The 22,748-nt window shown below is 40.9% G+C and overlaps 1 protein-coding gene and 1 pseudogene across 1 annotated transcript; both read right to left on the reverse strand.

Moving 5' to 3' along the window:
• Positions 1-1,877: 1,877 nt before the first annotated feature.
• On the reverse strand, positions 1,878-9,626 carry LOC100284681 (uncharacterized). The gene is made up of 12 exons (NM_001157576.1): positions 9,146-9,626; positions 8,095-8,225; positions 7,627-7,668; positions 6,897-7,008; positions 6,721-6,799; positions 6,440-6,609; positions 4,817-4,943; positions 3,988-4,103; positions 3,790-3,897; positions 2,900-2,962; positions 2,328-2,501; positions 1,878-2,161 (listed from the first exon to the last, which is right to left on the reverse strand). Exons 1-12 carry the CDS (start codon positions 9,404-9,406, stop codon positions 2,006-2,008), a joined length of 1,539 nt encoding a protein of 512 aa, NP_001151048.1. The 5' UTR covers positions 9,407-9,626; the 3' UTR covers positions 1,878-2,005.
• Positions 9,627-14,910: 5,284 nt separating this feature from the next.
• On the reverse strand, positions 14,911-16,719 carry LOC103649025 (protein TITANIA-like; annotated as a pseudogene).
• Between the last annotated feature and the right edge of the window lie 6,029 nt (positions 16,720-22,748).

A 22,748-nucleotide genomic window follows, 5' to 3' on the forward strand; every position in this document is an offset into this window, starting at 1 on the left:
TCCTGAGCAAAACCTCCTGTGTCCTCAGGACATCTCAGAGCTACACTCCAACGCTTTTGTGTTATTGTGCTGTTGGGAAATATGGAATTGAAGAAACAAAGTTGTTTTTGATGGTGTTAGGCTCGGCTTGAGGGATTTTATAGCCAGTATCAGGGCTAAAGAAATGTTGTGGAGCCACCGCTGAAAAACAACATACCGCTGGGTGATTGATAAATGGTGTTCCAAGCTTAGAATGGTAGCGGATACCTATGTTCCTCCCCTGTAACATCTCTCTTGTAAAATAATCTAGGGCCCTTTTCTGGGTAGCCTGAAAACCTTCAATATATTCGGGTCGGGGACTCTCTTCCCCATTGACCATTAAAAAAAGAAATATTTAGATCATGACCTATTACCACCCTACTCGGGTGGGAAAGTTAAGGAGGATTTGTTAAGATTTTCCAGGTTGTTGACCTAGATGGGCAAGTTTGACATTGTTTGTGCAAGCTTCTAAGCAAGGAGAGCTAGCTAAGAAACCTAGCAACCCCTATGTTTAATGACAATTTGAATTTTTATCAATCCTGTGTTCTAGCAGGATTTCATCCAAATTATTTTAGGAAAGTTTAGAGATTAGGTTTAAGCACTAGCCCATGCTGCCCTCATAAAAAGTCATGGTAAGATTATTACAACACACAATCATCAAAACCAATCAACTAATATGTTTTTACCTTACATTATTTTTAAAAAGTCAGCTGTTGGTTCTAATGGACCCATGCGGTGTGTTTGTTGTTAGAGTATTTTTTACATCGATATTTTTCATATTTAGTTTTCTTTGCTTGTAGCCTATTTGTATGCTACAATAACGTTCATGGTCATGCCACATAAACTACTAAGGGCATGTTTGTTTCAGCTTATAGATTATATAATTTGGATTATAATCTAAATTATATAATCTAGATTATAATCTAGACATATTATAATCTATATGTAGTTGTTTGGTAGTATAGATTATACAAATGTAGATTATTCATAAAGACAATAATATTCTTGTTTGTTTATTTGAGGTGAGAAAATAAGGATGACATATATTGTAATTTCTATTTACATAACCATGGGTAGTGAATCTTTTGCCAAAATAATCTCAAACAAGGTACTCTTGAGAAGATTATGAAATTATCATAATCTGGGCTTTAGATTATATAATATGAACTCATAATCAAGGTGTTTGTTTACCTATTGAATTATTTGCGCTGGATTATATAATCTAGAGAGATTATAATCCGAAACAAACAAGGCCTGAACTAGAGACTCAAAACTTCTTAATGCTCTAATTTTTGATACACTGCCAATATTTTTTTCAAAGTAATTTTACTTGTTGTCTTAATCATATGCATATATGGTTTGGCGACATGCCTATTGCTTAGTTTAGGAAAAATACTTTGAATACAATCATCTGAATATCATTCAAATACAACTATGCATGATATTTATACCTGTGGAGAGGAATAAGGAGGTGTGAGAATGGAAGAGACCACGGTCACCAGATGGAGAAGAGAGTTGTTTTGAAGACCGTAGCAAACGGGCAGAAGGGCTAGGTGTCAAAATAGCTACATATCTCCGCGTATCTGTAAAAAGAACACAACTTTACTCCAGAGCAATCTAATAGAGGACCTTGTAGATACAATCCCAAATGGCATAACCTATCATTAGTTGACTCAAACCTAATTCTGAACTACATAGTCCCATCTTATCTCTAACTGACTCAAACCTAATCTAAACTGAACTAGCAGTGCAACATTTTTACAACATTCGATTTCGAGCATGGAAAGCTCAACTGCAGAACTTGCTGGGAACAAACCAAACATAGTATTGCAATAGCAAGAATACAGTGCTCGTTTTCAAGGAACAACTACGGATTACCTCCATTCATGTGTATTATTGATTGTCTAATTTACATGGAAAAGCCTTTCTCCAATCACATGTGCTGCTGCTCTCTAGTTCAGTTATGTGAACTACAAAAAACAGAAAACTATGACTTGCGAACACCCCTAGGAGTTTGTACATTGCGTGCGCTCATGCTTGCAGTCTTCAAGAGCCGGCGAAATTCATCTAGGCTTATCTTGCCATCTTTGTCAATGTCAGCCTCCTCCAGGAGGGGATCAATAGAACCCTTCATTCCTGTATGCTGTAAACAAGGAGCAAGAGCTCAGCCAGCGACCAGCCTGAAATCCGTTAATAGTCCAGTTTTTTTCTATTACTTAATTATGTGTGAGAAACATGAGAGGTGTCATGAATAACTGGGTCCTTGTAGTCTTAGTTAAGTATTTCAAGAATAAGTTTTCTTAAGATACCATTCTAAGTTCATCAGGTGTGATGTAGCCATCTCTGTCAACATCAAATTTATCAAATGCAGCTTGAGACAATGATTTCCACTTCTCAGTATCATGTTCCACCAGCTGATGCACGTGTAGTGTTGCAGCAACAAACTCCTCAAAATCAACTAGCCCATCTGTATTACTGTCAATCTGCTCAATAATGGAATATAAGATACTCAATTTATTTATCTCCAATGAAATAATTAATTTTATGCATTACGGTGTTGAAAAAGATTAAAAGTGTTCATAGATTTCAGTATATGATACCTTTACAAGCACAGGGCAAACTATTTCGAATTCTTCAGAAAATTATGAATGTTTTTAATGTTCGTTTGGACTAAATATTGTTCACAGATTTGAGAATTTGTAAGTAGTGACCATAGTAACCCACCCAAGGCGACAATGCAGTGTAGTACATAAATCAAACAAACACAAGTCCAAAGAGGGGTTAAAAACTAGCAAAAACTGCAACACCCAAATACACATCAACAAACACCACACACTGAAAGTAGTAATACTTGACATACAGGTAAACCTAAGTAACATACCGCTTCAATGATCTCTAAAACACGTGGACCCTTTAATCTCCATGGAACATCCTTTGCAAGAGCCTGCACGTTAGTGTTGACACCACATCATAATAATTGATGAGTATGAACTCAGTGACCAGGAAAATAGGTTCTAAAACACAGAATGTAATTATTTATAACATTTGTCATTCATGAGATCGAAAATCACCACGGAATTTATTTCTTTGTTTTGAGAAACATGAAATACAACAGCAAAGCCTTTTTTTCTCGAACACGCAGGTGTGTATTATTATATTAAGAAGAGGATAAATAGTCCAATATAAGCCTTTTGTTCTGAAAACTAGAAATATTTCTCAAATTTCTAGATACATAATGCTGGCTCTGTAAACACTTTCGTGTGTATAGGTGGATAAAGTGGTCAACTTTGACTGCACGTCATCTCTATGGAACAGATGGAGTAACACAGAAGTCAACAAATATTTTGCAACACTGGTTATTTAAAGCATCAATCTGTAATCAGAAGAACAGTATTCTTCTTTTAGAAGAAACCTGTTTGCTAGTGATAAAAATAACAAAGTTAGTACTGGCATGGAAAATTGAAACAATTTTGGAGGAGAAAAAAAACTCATCTGTAGGCCAGTAGTGGTTTTAGTGATTACTGGAAGTAAACAGTTTTACAATGGCCAGTTTATACATATGTATACAAATACAAACGAAGGAGTTAAATTTTAAAACTACTACACTGGTTTTACAATGGCCACATCAATATTAGGTTACGAATAATTGCAAACTATAATAACAAAATTACAATTGAGAACCTCAGTCTATGTATTCCAGTGTGAGATGTTAGAAAAAAAACACAGTTAAATTGCGAACCAATGTACCAATGATATCCAACCATAGTTTACCTGCTTCAGTTCCTCAAGACTAATCGTTCCATTTTTGTCAACATCAATGGCATTGAATTGATCACGAAGATCAGACATCTCTTCTGAGTTTAATGTAGATGCTAATGCCTACAAAAGTTGTATTAAATCATTTGAATCAATGTTAACATCTCATGAAATATGCCCAAGCTTCAAAAAATTCAGGCACTTTTAACTTACCCTTAAAGCAAATTGCTTGAAACGACTGTATTTCACAAACTGACGCATATTATGTAATACTGATATATCCAAGGGTATTTCAGATGCCTTTCCTCCTTCTCTCACCCAATCATGTGCTGAAGAAAAACACAAAACTAAACCTTGAGAAACTTTAGAAGACAACAATATGATATACTTTAGTCTATAAAAGCACCAATCTTTTTTCCTTTTCCCTTGAAAGGACACCTATTCCTCATAACCAATAATAGTAGGTCAGCAGCAAAGGTTCTCTCTAGTCAGTGATACTAGTGTTGTCCTAGTTATGTATCAATGATATTAATAATGACCTATGAAAGATTGCAGTTTCCCTTGATGATGTCATCTAATATGCCCAACTTTGAGAAATGACAAAAAGAAGTTTCTTCTGTGGAGAGCCACGACTACCTAAAATTGCATATTTTATATCCAAGAAGAAGCCAGGAGTGAAACAAAAATAACCAAACCCCCCTACCCCAAACAGGAGAGAGCTAGACAAAGAGCCATTGGCATTACCACATTAGTTAACAGGATATACTGCAAACTCATCATTTTGTCAAACTAAACAACCACCAAATGGAGAGGTGCAAATGTGCAATCCTCGTGCCCATAAATGTATGGTTTCTACCCTGAGGGCTAAGGTGACTGCTAGTAATGTGCATTCCCCTTTAAGTATGATCCATCTGACAGCTGTTCACTTGTCATGTTGCAAGCTTACATCATGGCACTCTTACTAAAGTTATACTAGGGAAACAAATCATATTAGCAAACCTTAATGGTTTTGTATTTTTCAAGATGGATCATAGTCACATACATAATGCCTGTGCAGCAGTTAGTCTTGCACGGGGATCCTTAACTAGTAATTTTTGTACAAAATCTTTTGCACTCGAAGTAATGTTTGACCAAGGCTTGCGGCGGAAATCTGGCTTCTTTTTTAAGACCTGCAGTGAAGAAATAGCAACGTCGGTACAGTATAATCAGATAAGTCATAACTACAAGCAGACACTAGCTGAGCATACAAAAATAAATATTCATGCTTTTGTCAATGCAAAGCTGATGTTTAGGATTGTTTTCATTGTTTTGTTAGTGCATTAGGGCTAGGAGAAAAGAGATGGATGAGGATTCTCTCCACCTATATCAGCCATGCATGCAAGAATTTCTGGACATCAAGAGCTGTCGCCAAGGATTGTTTGTTACAAACATTTATCAAATAATGCATGCTTGGATTCAAACAACCTCTTTATTTTCCATGGCTGTGCAGGTTTAGAAAGAGAAGAGAATTTAAGCTTGTTTTTGTTGTGAACACATATGAGCACTTGTAGTTGTAGTCCCAAAACGTCGTTCGTCCTAATTTGTGTTCATGTATTCCCTATACTCATCCTATAGATTTGTGTGAGTCCATTTGTCAATTCTTCCTTGGAAGTCCATTTTTTATTTGGCATTGCTATTATGTAATAGGAATGTTGGTGCTCACTTCAATAATAGTTGAAATTTCCCTTCCACAAAATACCACTAAAATATCTGGTTATTATATACCACTGAATGTTCCCACTGTTCAGCTAAAAACCACCCCATCCGTCCAAAAAGAACTTGACAGAATGCAGCAGAGAGGAATGTTGGGAGAAGTTCTGCGAGTGTAGTCATAAAGCGGAAGGGTAATAGAGCCCTTGCAATCCTCTTTGGATGTAGAAAAATGAAAGAGAAAAACAAATACCTTGGTTTTGAAAGCTCATGGGAACTTTTTGTGGTATTAAAATGAAATGGACCGATCCGTCCTACTTTGCCAGTATCTCTATAAAATAGGGCTCATGCATTTTTTGTGAAGATACAAATACTTGTTTTTGTATTCAATATTACTATGTTGCACAATAAACTACACATCAAAATATAACACCATATATTTATCTTTATATAAGCTAGCCTATCTGACAAGTGACAACATAAACCATAATTTTTAAAATCTATATATAATAACATAGTAGGAACTAGGTGGCATTTTATAATAAGAAAATAGCCACACAAGTTTGCATCGACGAGGACTTACCCGGGTGGTCAACTGAACTAGCTCAGCTTCTTTAAACCATAAACGTTTACATGGAATAGTTTTTTAATTCATACTCCCTCCGTCCCAAAATATAGTTCTTTCAAGCTCACCTTTTTCCCATCCACATTCATTCAAATGATAATGAATATAGACATATATGCAAACTACACTCATATGTTACTTAATTGAATGTTTGATCAGTATAAAACGGATTATATTTTGGGACAGAAAATATTAAATTAGCAATTAGGATAATAATACCAAGGCAATGTGTCAACGTTGAAGAACTAAAGAAAATTAATTAGCATGGGACATGCAAACAAAGCACTTCCACATATAATATTGGACATGTAAAAAAATGATTACAGAGTCGAGATAACTTAGGATGTTAACCTCTTTAAATATCCCATCTTCTGTTTTGTCCCAGAATGGTCGTCTTCCACACAGCAAAATATAGGTTATAACACCTATACTCCAAACATCGGATTCTGGCCCTGACCTGCGTTTGAGTACTTCTGGTGCTACGTAGTAGGCACTTCCAACAATGTCACGGAATTGCCTCCCTGTGATTGCAAGCAACAATAGTTAAGTGTAACCTATAACTAACACATACTGCAAAAGTCAAACAGGGAAAACTACAGAACATTAAGTTAAAAACATGTGCATGCATGCACCTGGTTTTATGAAGTCTGAAAGACCAAAATCTGTAGCCTTAAGGGGCGAGTCCTCCTTTTTTGATTTGAATAGGAAGTTCTACACACCAATAAGATTATTAGCTACTCCTTTTAATAAAAAGGTATTAGCAACTACTATTTATGACAGGATTCTATCTTATACTTTCAGAGTATACCTCAGGTTTCATGTCCCGATGAACCAAACCATGCAGGTGGCACTCAGCTGCAACCTTGAGCATCTGTCGGACAACTACTGCAGCATCTTTCTCGCTGTAACGACTATCTTTCCTGTTCAGGCACAAAATATGAATTCCAGCATAAGATGCCTTCTAGATACATCAGAACAGCAGCACTATATAGAAAGAGTGTAAAGTGTAAACACAGCATAGATGAGTAGGAAACTATGATGTCTTCTTTTCTAAAAGAAGTATGGAAGTGACTAGGATGTCCCATCTCAATACATCAATAATGCTAGATATACATATCAAGAAACTTCTTATCATATACGGACTCTTGCCATGCTTCACTGTGCAGTGTCAATATAAGACAGAGACGAATCAAATTATAGCGAAACCTATATGGCTATATCTAGTAGGCTCAGTATCTAGACAATACTATCTTCATAAGAAAAACTATTGTGTTTATGCTCTAGTACAAAAAATTACCAGACAATCAAAATAACAAAAGCAGAAATTCAAGAAATATTCTGGAATCCACTCTGAAAAGAGAAATGACACGTAAAAGAAACACTTAGTTGAACAAAAAGAGGTAAATACTTAGCTTAACCTTGCGCTGTTGCGCATACTCCATATAAGTTAACAGAGGGAGAACACATAATACGACACTTGTGCAACAAGGGTAAGATAAGAGCTGTCATAGACATCTAAGCATTATGATATTTCTTACTTGGCTAATATCCGATCAAGTAGCTCGCCACCCTCACATAATCTGACAAAATGAACAAAATCAATGGAAGTCAGATATTTAATTAGCTTGTGCAGTGAGAAAAGGGCCAGGAACCATCAGAATTGCTTGCAAACAAATATAATCTGCCCTTTTGTCCTGAATTCTCTACAAACCAGCATTATCGTAGAATTTCTCCAAAAATATGATGCTATTAGATTTTGAATATGACATAACAAACTCATGTCCTCAAACTCCCAACTGCCCTGATGGGCCTTACTATGATAACTCATCCATAAAAGTAATGGAAAATTTTCTGACAGAAGGCTAATCAAACATCTATAGACCACTCTTAAGTCATATTTGATCAGGTTTCCTACAGAATCCTTGGTGGTTATATATTCACACAAACCTACCTATAAATGGAACTTGAAAGATTACAAGAACAATGAGATATTTTCCATAACTTACTCCATGACTATATAAACATAGTTGTCATCTTCGAATGCATTGTAAAAGTGTACAACATTTTCGTGCCCTTGTAATGCCTTTAAGATTTTAACTTCTCTCTTTACGTCTTCAACAGCAACAGGAAGGACCATCTGCAAGGAAAATAGCCCATTTGTGTCAAGTTAATTCTGTAGATTATATTTCAAAATATGAGTTAGTTCTGTACTTTTCTTGATATTATGAACAAATAACACTCTATGATGTACTGATAGTGAATGCGCATAGGAACAAATGTAAACCAACATGTGTCCGTTGAGGCCAAGGATCATTTTTGGAAGTGTTATATTTCTTATACAGCCTATTTCATTACAGATAAAAAAGAATGATCAGTTACCTTCATTTAGACAAAAGTGCAGAAAACCAAATATGTTCCTAATACCGTTATGTCACAACTGCTTAAGGCCAAAGAAGAGCTGTCATTATCCATGATCCATGATATGCTCATCAATAAGTTTTGTAATACAGACGCAATTCGTGACACTGAAAACGAGAACCAAACCATCAGTGGTGAACTCATGATCTCTGTAGCTTCCATGGCCGCTAATCAGTAGATCTAACTTGCCCACACTATGTAATCTAATCCAAAGATGAGGAGCTCTCTCCTACGTGTTCTCGGAAAGGAAAAGACTGCCCAAATTAGCAGATGTGTACAGTAACACCAAATAAGTCAGCACGTCTTTTCTTTTTTTTAGGGCAAGTCAGCATAGATGTCTTTATTTGAAATTCCTGTTTCTGCCGATTTGTCCATGTGCAGTGTACCGAGGCAATTGGCATTTGGCAACTTGTGACTTTTCCGAAGCTACCGCACTCGTGATAAACGAGAAGCACCAACAGCAAAACCTGCAGGCTAGCCCAGCTGGCGGCGTGACACAGCATAACTACACAATGAGGTCTCAGGCCTGGCCCACCCGTCAGCCAGCCAGCAACACGAGACGCTCCTCCGCCGATAAGGTAATGAGAAAAGGAACGATGAAGGCCCGGTCACCGGCGATCAGAGCACGAATAGCAGTACCTTATTCTTGTCGATGCGCTTGACGGCGACGCGCTCGGTGGAGGCGCGATCGACGGCGGCAAAGGTGTAGCCGAACTGGCCGTGGCCCAAAAGCTTCCCAAGCGAGTAGCGCACCTCGAAATCCTTGTCGTATCCGAAGTCGGTCCGCTTCCCGCACGCGACGATCCCGCGCCCCTTCTTTGCCGCGGCGGCATCACCCGCGGCTGCGGCGCCGGGGTCGGAGGCGGCCCGGGCGGCGGTGGAGGAGGAGCAGAGGCCCATCGTCAGTGGCTCCTTCCGGTGCCCCCGCAACCATCAATGGTCTAGGGGATTCGGAGTCAAAGGAAGAGGAGACTTTGTACTAGCTCGTTCTTTGGGGAGACTCGACGCGCCTCTCTCTTCTTCAGTGATCTGGTGTGATGGCGATGTCGTCGCCTCCTCCCTCCTGCCTGGTTTCGGGAGTAAAAAAAATGGCGGTGGCTCCGCGTCTGCGACTTGGCCCGCCGCGACACCTTGGCTGCCCGTCAAGATGACGTTGTGGGGACTGGAGAGGTGGGGCCCGCGTGTCGGTAGGTGGGCTGATTTTAGGGGCCGGTGAGGCGGGTTGGGTGGGGAGGGTGCGGGGTGACGTGGCGGGGAAATGGGAAGGAAAGAAAGGCGACGCGATTTGTGCGCGGATGTTGGTGACCTGGTGGCACCGTGTTGGACAGTTGGAGTCCCCGGGCCGGGTCCCCCCCACGGTGAGGGTGTTCTTTTTTATTATTTTCTTTCAATTGTACTAGGTGGATGGCCGTGCGTTGTAACGGGAAGATAAAATATCACGATAACTAATGTACAATTGTGTTATAATATTATAGGAAAAGGTTTCGTAATTTATTTGTGATCCTACCCATACATTAATATACAAAAACACTAATTATTATTCTATATTTTTGTTAGTATCACTAAAAGTAGATGTTTACATACCTTAAAAAATATAGGTGTATATTCATCTGTTGCTATGGAATCAATATGATAAGATACATTGATATGCAAAAATACTAATTATTATTCTATACTTTTGTTAGCATCACTAAAAGTAGATGTTTTCATACCTTAAAAGATATAGTAAGGTACGTGCCAGAGTAAGTCACTTTTTAAGGAATATACTCTGACATCATGAACTTAGAAAACTTGCTAGCAGCAATCCATCGCCTACTGCTTGTCTCTCTAGAAGAGGTAGCCAGCTCCCCTTCCTTCAAATACATGGAATGCTTGGTGTGATTTGAGTACAAGGAATGACAATTTCTACAATCAGAAGCTGCTAACTGCATACAAGCAAAACAAAAGGAATAATTCCATTTCACATTGAATAAGAGATTAGAAGTGGGAGCACAACTCGTTTGTCAGTTTTTTTGCCGAAGCCCGACGAAAATTACAAACAAGAAATGGATAGAGCAAGAAAAGGAGTGCTCTAAATTAATGACATCTAAGTAAAAGACATAAACCTTTTCCTTTCTGCTTCTATGTACCCTACATAAACAACCCAAAACTTAACCCCCTAGTTTGCAGACCGTGGGTTTGTTGCTGCTGCTCATCACTAACAAATAACAATAAAATCAATACGATAAAAAATTACAAGTAAAATGTCATTGAATTGCATACTGCAATTCTTTATAATAGAGCGAGGAGGGAATCTCGCCTCCCACATGGTCCACATCTTCACCATTATTTTCAGTCGATCGATCTCATATCCACGTCTTCTGAGTGCAACTCGCACATGCGTGTACAGTACCTCCTTTGCATAAGGCTGCAGTGTGCGGTCCATCCTGATGCCACAAGAATCTTCCAGACGGGAGACGAAAGCGCGCCACAGTGGTAAAAGGGAAAATGGAGGAACCATCGTTGTCTCCGCCGAGCCGTGCCACCATCTGCTTACTTCCTTATCTCACCAACATTGTAGGCGATTGGTTCCTTTCTTTTCGATTCCTGTGTTTTTCTCCCATTCGAATAACGTTAAGAGTACCTTATTTGTTTAGTTAACACATCATCGATGTTGTTGTTCGTTCCATTCTTTTTTCATGCACCATATAATTAAATCATGCATAATTAAGATATTACTATTTGTATTATAGGATATAAGTGAGGCGAATAACATAAAATGTGCAAAAGAGATGTTCACACTATTCCAAAATGGAAGGTATGCATCTCATGGAAAATATATTTACTGAAAATTTATAAAATAACTGTTTCAAGATTCTAGATTTATAGAGGATATGTGTTTCCCCAACAACCCTGTTGGCAATTCCTTGCTGTAATTTAAATAAGACAAAAAAACTAAATTAGAATCTGCTTATAGAAAGAAACTCCAAGTAAAGCTCGAGAAGATTTATAGAAAGGTTCTCTAAGGCATCAGAACCGTTCAAGAGATATATGCAGGAGTAATTAAACGGATACCAGATATTAAAGTGAAAGCATGAGGTCGTGTTGCCAAATACTTTCTGAATATCACAGAAAATTAGAATGGAAGGAAGGTAACATGTTCTTCACGCTGATCTCTATTGCTATACAAATGTAAATTCCTTGGGTTTTACTTTCCTTGGTCTGCAGGTTGTCTTTGGACAAGTCAAGGTCCCTGAGATGTGAACAAATCCACGGCTTTCCTTGGTCTGACCTCTATGGCTATACAAGTCAAGAAATGCGCTTGGTTCACGAAGTCCTTGAAAACTTTCTTTTAGCGCACAGTTCTTTTGGGACAACTAAGACCCATTGTAATCTGTTTTGTATCCAACATTTGTACATTCCAACTTCTCAACGCTGCAAATATATTCATGTTGTTACCTCACTCAGTTGAACAAACGGCTTGGCAGCATATTTCACCCCATCTATCTACTATCTTCCTTCTATTACTTTTCTTAGTTTTGTTTCAGTTGCATCACTTCACTCCTCAAACTGTATTCCCTCATCTATGCTATTGGAATTTGTCATTGCATCAATGTCATATTTTTGTCAGATGCCAGCCAGGGAAGTGATGTATACTGCCTGAATTGAAACTATTATCAATTTAGATCCCTAACTGCAACTTTTGTGCTTGCTATAAAATATTACCAGACTCCTCTATCAAGTATCAGTGTCCTCTCAGTAGCAAAAGACAGGGCCAGATTATAGGTCACATCATGACATTTTTTGCATAAGTACTTACACGACAAGATATTATTTTGTTGCATAATAATAAAAAAGTTGAACACATCAAGTCAGAACGTTATATTCACCACAACCACCTAATCTATTTTAAAAACTCTACAAATTTCTAAGCATAAACTTCTATACTCTGTACGTGCTTCCATGTATATTAATAGATCTATATATTGCTTATAGAAAAACTATATTATTACTTTGTGTACTGTTTATATATGTCAAATAAATTGTTTAAATATACTGTTAAAAAACTCGCGCGAAGCGCGAGCAAGTTGCTAGTTCCAATAATTTGCAGAGTGTATATATATTTAGATAAAAGATAGTACTTACGTGCTTCCGACCGTACCTGTCATTACTGTCCATGCTGGTCTGCAGGACCTTGAGTCTGCTGATGCTCATCACTGATAAATTACAGAGAACTCGGTGAGATTAAAATGGCAATAGAACGAACAAATTGCATAGAATTCCAAGGTCCCTCTGCCAGTACTGTACCTGCCATTGCCATTATTTGTTAGGGGACCTTGATTTCGTGTTTGTTGCCCTCGCTCGAATTTGCTTGGAAGATCAAGACGAAAACCACTTGGAGAAAGCTGATCTCATGCAGGAACTTATTTTGGATGACATGACAGACACTGTAAATCTCCCACCGATCCCTTCTTTAGATGAATTCATGCAGGGCTTAGATTCCGAGCCACCTTTTGTTGATCTCTCAGTTGGGACTCCTCAAGAAGATGTCAATGACTCTGAGGAACCTGACGCCACCATGGAGCCTGAGGACCTTCCAGAGACAGAGGATAATGCATCTACACCATAGAAATTTGCACAGGTTAACAACGAGCCTAAGCTAGAGTCACCAGGGATACGGTGGTTCCAAATTCGGATCTTACTGAACCACATGAAGGAGAGCTGAATAAATCCTCCCCCTCCCATGGCAAAGGTGAAGACAAGAAAACGACGACTGATAATGCCTCTAATCCTGACTCTGTTCATCAGGATCATGTAGCCAGTATCCCTATGATACGTGAGAGCATATGGGAAGGTGCAATTTAGCTAAACGTGTCTTCACTATCTAATGTTGTTGCTATTTTCAAAAGGTGTGTGTTCATATGCACGTTTTGTTTTTTAATGACTGATCATCTGTATCTAAGGCCATTATTAAGTTTAGAACTTTTTAATAACATCTCATGTTTAGGAAAAAAACTCGCACAAATGCTCAAGTCATGGTCCTTTAAAGTTATGCAAATGCACCACTTTACAAATGGAAGTTGAGCTACACTTTTGTAGTGCAACCAACAGAGAAAATGACAACAATTATGGAACTGGAAGGAGAATATGCTATCAAACAACTATAACATGAAATGAAACTGATATCCTTATGGAACCAGAAGGAGCATACCTATTTAATTTTTGCATCTGAGACTGAGATTCTTGAAGGCAAAATTCAAGCTTCAGAACCCCCTTCTTCAGCTCTTGATCAGTTCTCTGGTGCTTTTCTAACGGCCAAAAATGAATACAATAAACATAACATTCTTCCAACCTGAAATCTAGAAGAATTGCTTGCCTATACAGCACAAATCAGGTTTATTGAAGCAAAGAAAACTTAAAAACTACAATTTTGAATCAATAGCCTAATAAAAAAGATAGCTTGATATAACAACACGTGAGCCAAATGTAATAAGCAGGCCACTATTCAGCATGAGAGAAATAGATTTTTCAATGTTCAACCCTAAAGAATTTGGACCCTAAAACTATCGTTCCATTCTGATCAGAGCCAAGGTTCAGTACCTCCCGCAGCACCTCCAGGGTTTCGCTAGGGAAATCCTACAGGACCTGAGCCATGGCAGGCACGGAGTCCGACACGATCTCCCGCAAGATCCTATCAAGCCGTGACGAGTGCATCCCTCCATGGCTGCCGTCAAAGCTGTCGCCAGCGCTGAGCGAAGCTGCCGCCCTCGCGGGGAGCTCCGTGGGGAAGAAGGAAGCGGTGCCCTCCTTGAGCTACGCCAGGGCGAAGGCGACGCTGCCGTCACCCATGGGGTGGAAGTTGAACCGGTTGTGGACGGAGCCGTTCGTGCCCTCCCCGGCGGCGTAGATGTCGGTGGAGTTGTGCGTGAGGGAGCAGCTCAGCATAAAAGATGAGAACATGGAGGAAAATCAGAGGGCCTCAAAGCTCCTAATAAGCCCGCCATGGTTTAGTTCATCCATATATATTTCAATTAAGAAGGTATTTGGACTAACGAAAATTAAAAGATCATTAGTAGAAATGTGTTATCAGCTTATTTCTATGAACTTTAGACACTGAACTTCTAAATCCAAAACACTTAGAAGAATATTACCCGGTTCTCAAATTATGATAGAGATGTTCTAAATTAAAGAATTCATTGCTTTTGGCAACAACGTTACCGTACAACAGCGTTAAACATCACAACTTTAGATAAGAATTGTATCAGCAATTGCACCAGACAGAAGGATAAGTAACTCGACAAACAAATGACATCTGATTAAATGAATGCGACTGACAGAGCACATTGGTAGAAGGAAATATATAAAGAAATGTGACTGAAGTCCCATTAAAAAATCTCATGAAATCACCGTTACCAACTTAGCATTTAACTGATATAGTTGATTAAGAACCTATGACTAACAAGTTCGAAAATGTAAAATCCGTACATTATTGTGCCAGCAGAAATACCAAAGCAAGCAACACATTTAGACAACTGAAGCTTGTAATAAGACATGCTAGAATGTAGAGGAGGAAGAGAGATCTCACATTTAAAGAATTGTAGCATGGTGTTCGTAGCATCAGAAGGGGAAATGGTTTTCTTTACAAGCATGCTGAAGACCTCTTCTGCCTTGGCATGAAGCCCCTTCCCCTCGAAATCCTCATTAGCAGCAAATATCTTCCTAACAAAGTCTAGCTCCTTCATCTGCATCTCAGCACTCTAGTTCTCCGCACAGCAATTAAACACCTCCTTAACAAACCCAAACATCTCAGAAGCATGATTGCAGCCGAGGCACTGGAACTGCATCTCGGTTGTGCCCATCGCCCCCTTCAATGTTGGCCCTGGCCTTATCAAGTTCTTCTCTAGCGCGCATGCAGCATGGCACCAATGGGAGCAGACATCACATCCAACCCAGCTGCATGTATTTGCAGCACAATCAAACTTCTGGCACACCGGGCACATACATGCACTGCAGAACCCTTTCTTGGTGGAGCAAATCTTACACTCACAATCGTCCACAGGGACGGCACTCTTGCAGTTCATGTTGCGGCACCGTGTCTTTAGAAACATCTCCACAAGCTCGCTGACCGAAACTCGGCCCTTACCAGTTACAAAAGTGGCCATGCCGGTCTTGATGGCCACCAGGATCTCCAGCTGCGTCTTGTTTGCCCGCCCCAATACCTCCGCGGTCAGGTCCGAGCGACGCTCCAGCTTCCTCGGCAGGCTTGACAGCTTGTCCCTCTTCTCCGGAGCATCAACCATGCTCCGCACTGTCTCCCGCAGCACCTCCAGGGTTTCGCAGGGGAAATCCTGCAGGACCTGAGCCATGGCAAGCATGGAGTCCGACACAATCTCCCGCAAGATCCTATCAGGCCGTGACGAGTGCATCCCTCCACGGCTACCGTCGAAGCTGCCGCTAGCGCTGAGCGCCGCTGCCGCCCTCGCGGGGAGCTCCATGGGGAAGAAGGACGCAGTGCCCTCCTTGAGCTGCGCTGAGGCGAAGGCGACGCTGCCGTCACCCATGGGGCGGAAGTTGAACCGGCTGTGGACGGAGCCGTTCGTGCCCTCCCCGGCGGTGTAGATGTCGGTGGAGTTGTGCGTGAGGGAGCAGCTCGGGTTGTGCGAGAACACCGAGTAGGAATACGACAGGTCGTCGGAGTTGATGCTCCGGGTGCGCCCCGTGTTGGCGCTGTAGATCCGCCTCGGGGCGGCGCGGGCGCGGCAGGCACTGCGCGCGGAGGCGGCCGCAGCGCTCACGCACCGCAGATCTCCATCGACCTGGAGGAATGACGCGAGCTGCGACTGAGGCAGCAGGGAGGAGGACGGCTGCTGGGAGGCTGGCGGCGGCGCGGGCGCGTCGATGGAGAGGGAGAGCGAGAGCTAGAGTGACTCTAGGCGGGGCTTCTTACCCCCTACCACGGAGGAGTCATCGCCGGGCGGATCCCCGCGCTTGGGCGCGGTGAGGTGGAGCATATCCCGCTCGACGCACAGCTTGGCGTTGGCCGCGGCCTCTTCGGCCGGGCCAGCCGCCGCCTCGGGGTTGGGCGACGAGGATGGCCCCGCCGCGGCGGGCAGCGCCTTGTCGCAAAGGTAGCTGCTGAGCGTGAGCTCCCGGCTGGGGAAGGGCGGCTCCGACGGGTTGGACCCTGGCACGGCGGCGCTGGTGTCCTTAGATCCGTCGGAGTCGCCGAACATCGGTACCAGGATGGTGGAGCGTTTAGGTAGCGGAGGACGGCGGGGCGTTCGGGAGGCCATTGCGGAAGCGAGGTCAGCGGCGCGCGCGGGAGGTAGTTGCGCGGGCGTGCGGGAGCGGGGGTTTCGTTGGCTGGGCATTGCGGGAGCGGGAGTTGCGGGAGCGGGGGCAGTCTACACTGCCCCCTTAATAGTTAGTAGAGATTTAGGCGTGTTTGTTACCGTGCCAATCAGTATTACTAAATGACATACCCGTATTTAAGAGTAAACTAGTCAAGTGCCCGTGCGTTGCGACGGCACGCAAATTATTCATGCACAATGATTATATAAAAACAAGTAACACATATTATAGATCACAATCTTATAAAATATACAAATCAATTTACAATCAAACGTGAATATACATTAAAATTCATACTAAAGGGACGGGAATAACAAGTGAGCAAAAATTCTAAATCTTTGTTTTTATCGTAAACTCGAGTATTTACAAATAAAATCACATATATCTAAAGCCAACTAAACACTGATGCGCTTAATAATCTTTTGTATTTCTTCTGGAATATTGTCATTACATTCATTCTCCTGGTACTTCATCAACTCTACCAAGAATTTGGTCCTCAGTACACTTGAAGTCTATACATTCGATATAAGACAACATTAAATTCAGTAAAGACAATTAGTTATAGAAAAATAATATTAACCAAGGATTAGAACTACACAGTTACTCACAGTGGAAATGCAGGGTAACCTTTTACCATTCCACGAGTGCATAAAATTGATAACAAGAAAGCCTGATAAATCCCTACAAATTAAAATAACTTGTTCTTATGTATATATAGCCAAAATTATTTAGTTGTCTTTAAGGTATAAGAAATTACCAGTTTAATGTTTTTGGAACCCATGATGGTACTATACGACGCCACATATAAATATCGTCCTTCCATGTAGAATTAGCCAATTCCATGGCAACATTCATATTATTGGCAATATTATGTATTTTGTGAATATAATGCATGCTTGGATCGTTACCCTTAAACCATGATGGTAGAGGCATGGAGTCCATTATATAGATGCTTCTGGTGTTCATGTTAAATACATATAAACTGAAGTGACCCAAGAAACAAAAGGGCAATAGAATCTGCAAGTTAAACAAACATCTTAAGAGAACAAAATTAAAGATTACAAAAAATATAAAGAAGTAATAGCTTACTTGGCTGCAATCTGAAATATTATACTCCATGTCAGGCCAACATTCAAATAAATTCGCCAATACATTGGTGTCTAGCTTTGCACGAAGGCGAGGGTCTTGACCATAATTAGTTATGGACTGTTTATTGCCATGTTAGTAAAATATAGTAATATAATGATCATATTTATATGAAAACAGTTTAATCACTAATCAACATACACAGAACTGTAGATCCATGTAGTGATATTTGTTTTCCAACAAGAACAAGGCATCACTGTATGCGATCATCCGAACAGCTATGTTGAAGCAATCCTTATCCATCGGTTTATTTACATCCAATATATTTTTAAGCTGTTGAAGGCTTAAAGAAATTGGATAAGGCTTGGTGCTCTGAATCCAATGTTTCCTATTAAATAAATATTTGTTTTCATAGTTAAAGAAAGATCATAGATGTTGAATATTTATCATATCTATAATAAACATTAACTTACTCCAAATATTCGGCGTCGTCTATCTCCATGATGTATGTGCATAATGCACTCATCAGTTCTTGTGTGTTTGTTGATGTTAATGTAGCGGGCAGAGCACATGACGATATAAATGGTTGAACCTGGGATGATGCATTTAACGATATAGGTAACTCACAAGGAGTCTCGATTATCTCAACATCACATGAACTTCCTCCATCTTCATCTACATGATGGTCAGTCTCTTTGTAACACCTCAAAATCTCATTTTAAGAATTTTAGAATCATTGGATATTTAACTGCTCCTTTCCTTTTACATATTCAAGTGATAGTCTCGAATTATTCAAGTAACCAATAAATAACTTGAGAAATGTGCATCTCATACTGATATTATTTTCGTGTGATGCATATTGGAAATATTAGCCTAAGTAGGTAAATAAAGTAATTCATATAAAATTGTTGCATTTCATACTGGATCTTTGAATTTTGCATTTTAATTTAGGTTTAAAACCAAAGCAGATTTGAATTTTAATTGAAAGAAGACAAAAGAAATAAGAAAAAAAAGGGAAAGCTTCACATGCGTGGGCCAAAACTCTCTTCGTCGCGGCCCACCTCCACTCTTCAACCCGCCGGCCCACTTCGTGCCCCCCTAGCCACTTCCACGTGGGACCCGGGTCAGCGCCGTCTTCGTTCTCCCACCTCCCGCGGGCTCAACAGAATGCGGCCGCCATGAGCCTGATACCCGTCGTAGCTGCGCGCGATTGGCCCCACCAGTCAGCCAATTCCCCGCTCCGTGCTTGTGACCACTCGATTCACTGCTTGGCGGGACCCGCTCGTCAGCTGGGTCTTTCCCCTTGCAACCGACCTCGCGCACGGCGCTGCCTCAACAAAATTCCCCGCATCCGCGGGAGTTCGTTCGTTGACCTCCCTTGAATCCGCGCGGGGCCGTTGAACCAGACTCGGTTGTGGGCGCAGCTGGCGTCACTTCTCCCCCAAACGGACTCGCGCGCATAAAAAGGTGTTGGGCCAAGCCGTCTCCCCCTCATTCTCCTCGCTGCATAGCCTCGGCCGCCATCGCTCCGCGCGCTCGGGGGAAAGGGCGATGCCGCCACCGCTGACTTGGGATCTCACCGGTGCGGTGGACTCGGCGGATGCAGGTGGTCGGGGAGGCTCGCTGGGATACGTGGAATTTCTCGCCGTCGCGCAGCGATGCCATGAATCCGCCGCAGAACACCGCTCGCCGTGGCCAGCGTCCAACTCTGCGGCAAGATCGGTAAGAAGTTTACCCAGTCATTCGCCTCTAGCTATGTGTCGTTTATCAATGATTTGAGTCAAGTTCGGGTGATAGTTTCTTCGTACCACCGTGCCCCATCAATGGCGCCGCCGCGACTGGGGTCTGTTCATCGTCGCCGGCGATGTCTTGGGTTGGGGCATCCTGCACCGTAGATTTTTAGGGCAACGGTGATGATTAGACGATGCATACCGGTTCGCTAGAGTGAGGGCAGAGCCGTCCGATTTTGATCTATCGCGTTAGGATAGATCCAGCCATTTTAAATCAGAACCGTCCATCTGGATACCGGCGGTCCGCGTTGATCGCTCGATCTTTGGGTTCTAGATCTAATCTGGACCCCAGATTTTAGATCGGGTGGCTCGGATCGCTTGATACCTTTTCAGCCGAGCCAACTTTACCTAAAAGCCCTCGTGATTTAAGGTAATAAACCCGCCGTCCATCTGTGGGTTAATCTGTGTCTAGGGAATTGTTACAGATTGGACCCTGAGTTTTGTATTATTTGGTTCCCAGTCCAGAGACCAATAAAAAATAGAAAATTAAGTATATAAAATGATTTTTAATACAAAGATAATACTAGAAACTTGTATAATTCGTATATAATTCATTTTATCTCCAAATTAATCCATTCCAGTTGCAATAATTTTGTATTAATATTTTCTACCAACTAGTAACACTGTTTAGCCATGAAACTTGAATTAAAATTATTCATTTGGATTAATCTATTCTAAGCACTAAATAATTTCAGAAATTCATAACTCGGTAACCGTAACTCCAAATTTAGTGGTTCTTGTTTCTACGATCTCGTTACGCAGTGTAGAATATTATTACATAGTTTATTCTCATGTTTGGTGTGATGTTAATTTTGCCTATACATGTTTGTCTATATTGCTACGTTTAGCAGTGAGAACACGTGTCACCTGAAGATCATCCTGGTACCTGGAATCTCAAGTCCCAGGCAAGTTGTGCCCTTGATCACTTCTTTTTACCCAGCCATGTTCTAATTAATCATAATGATCTGCATAGTTTAATTTTGATGGGACCCAATAGGTTACCCTAGTTTGATTATCTTTATACCTTGACTCCACTGAACTTTTTGGGTAGTACTTGCTAGTGCTTTATGTGGTTTTGGGTATGAAGATACATTATTCATGATCACACTTTTATTATCTGTTTATTATCACTGTTCATGATAAGATCATTATGTTAATTGGAACATGGAGCGACCACCCGGGAAAACAGTGCTACCACAAGGGTTTAATGGGACGCCCTTGGCTGATTAATTAGGAAAGCTAGTGGAAGACTACCTTACCCGAAAGGGGCAAGGGCAGTAGGGGAGTGGTCAGTGTAGGGAGGCCCTCGGGAGGATTTTGCTGCGATGGCGGTCCTGCAAGGGAATTCCTGCATTGGAGCTTCCTATAAACTGTAGCGGGTTTTCTGAAGCTAGTGGAACTTTGTAAAGGCCTCGTAGTGTTACCCTGCCTCGCCTCCTTGGTAGAGGTGTATGGGAAGTCGCAATCCCTTGGCAGATGGGTAACATGACTTGTGGGTAAAGATGCGCCACCTCTGCAGAGTGTAAAACTGGTATACTAGCCGTGCTCACGGTCATGAGCGGCTCGGACCCTCACATGATTAAATTATGGAACTTAAATTCAATTTGTCATATGCATTGCATCGCAGGTGATGTTGTTACTTTTGATCTACTACTTAATTGGGTTGGTATTTACTTATACTTAGTAATTGCTAATAAAATTTTGACCAACTTTAAAAGCAATGCTCAGCTCTAACCATCCTCTTTGGTAAGCCTTACACTTCACGTGAGCTCCCACCTTTGGCGAGTTCATGCACATTATTCCCCACAACTTGTTGAGCGATGAACGTATGTGAGCTCACTCTTGCTGTCTCACACCCCCCACAGGTCAAGAACAGGTACCGCAGGATGAGGCGCTTGGAGGATGCTGCGATGAGTTCGTGAGAGGTCTAGGTCGTCGTCTCCCAGTCAACTTTGGGTTGCTGGACCGTTGTCTCCTTATAATGTAATTATTTATTTTGTATAGAACTCCTGTTATATATAAAGATGTGACATTCGATCCTGTGCCATGATTCATCATATGTGTGAGACTTGGTCCCAGCACACCTGGTGATTATGTTCGCGCCCGGGCTTTGGACCCCTAAAACCCGGGTGTGACAGAAGTGGTATCAGAGGAATGTTGACTGTAGGACGAAACCTAGATAGAACTGGACAACCTTTATCTACTTACCTTTGCTACTCTGATTCTTTTCTAAACTTATCTTAATCTTTTCTCGTCTATTTCCGCTCTACTCTGATTATTCTTACCTTTTCTTTCCAAAGACAAATGTGGATTTCACACTTTGAAATCCTTTGCCTAAAGTGACCTTTAGGAATAGGAGACCTAATCTCAGGGACAAAAACAAAACTATTTTTTTTATAAGTATCTATATGCTTGATTGCTTGTTCTTATGATATTTGTCTGATTTGGATCTTTGATTGAGTGTGATGGGTTGTGGATTAATGTCCACAATTGCATCTGCCTATACATCTAGGCATAAAGAAAAATGCTTATAAAACTAGCTAGACAAACTAGATTAATCCTCATTAAAGTATCTAGCCTAACAATATCCATCTCCATTAGAAAGATTCTATCTTACACTCATAGATCCATCCTATCTTAAAAGATACTCATCTTATCTTGAAAAGATCTTATGTCACCCTAATAGATCTAACTGACCTCAAAGGATTCTACCTTATCCTTATGGATTCATCTTGCCCTAATTAGCATATTTATCCCACTCTAAAATAACAACCATGAGCAGAAGATCTAACTCAACCAATAGTCATGATGAATTGTATAACCTATCTACTCCCACCTAACATCAAACAAGATTTTGACCTACATCATGTAGTCTATCTCATCCATATCTATCTTAACCATATTCCCCAACCCTGATGATATGCACTCACCTCGAGTCAATGAGACCAAGACTGGAGAAGAAAGGATCAACCTCGTCAAGGAAGTCAAACTCGATCTTCAGATGCTTTACCATCGAGCACGGAGTTTCTTCCTTA

The sequence above is a fragment of the Zea mays genome, chromosome 2 (assembly GCF_902167145.1).
Source record: "Zea mays cultivar B73 chromosome 2, Zm-B73-REFERENCE-NAM-5.0, whole genome shotgun sequence".
Classification (NCBI taxonomy): Eukaryota; Viridiplantae; Streptophyta; class Magnoliopsida; order Poales; family Poaceae; genus Zea; species Zea mays.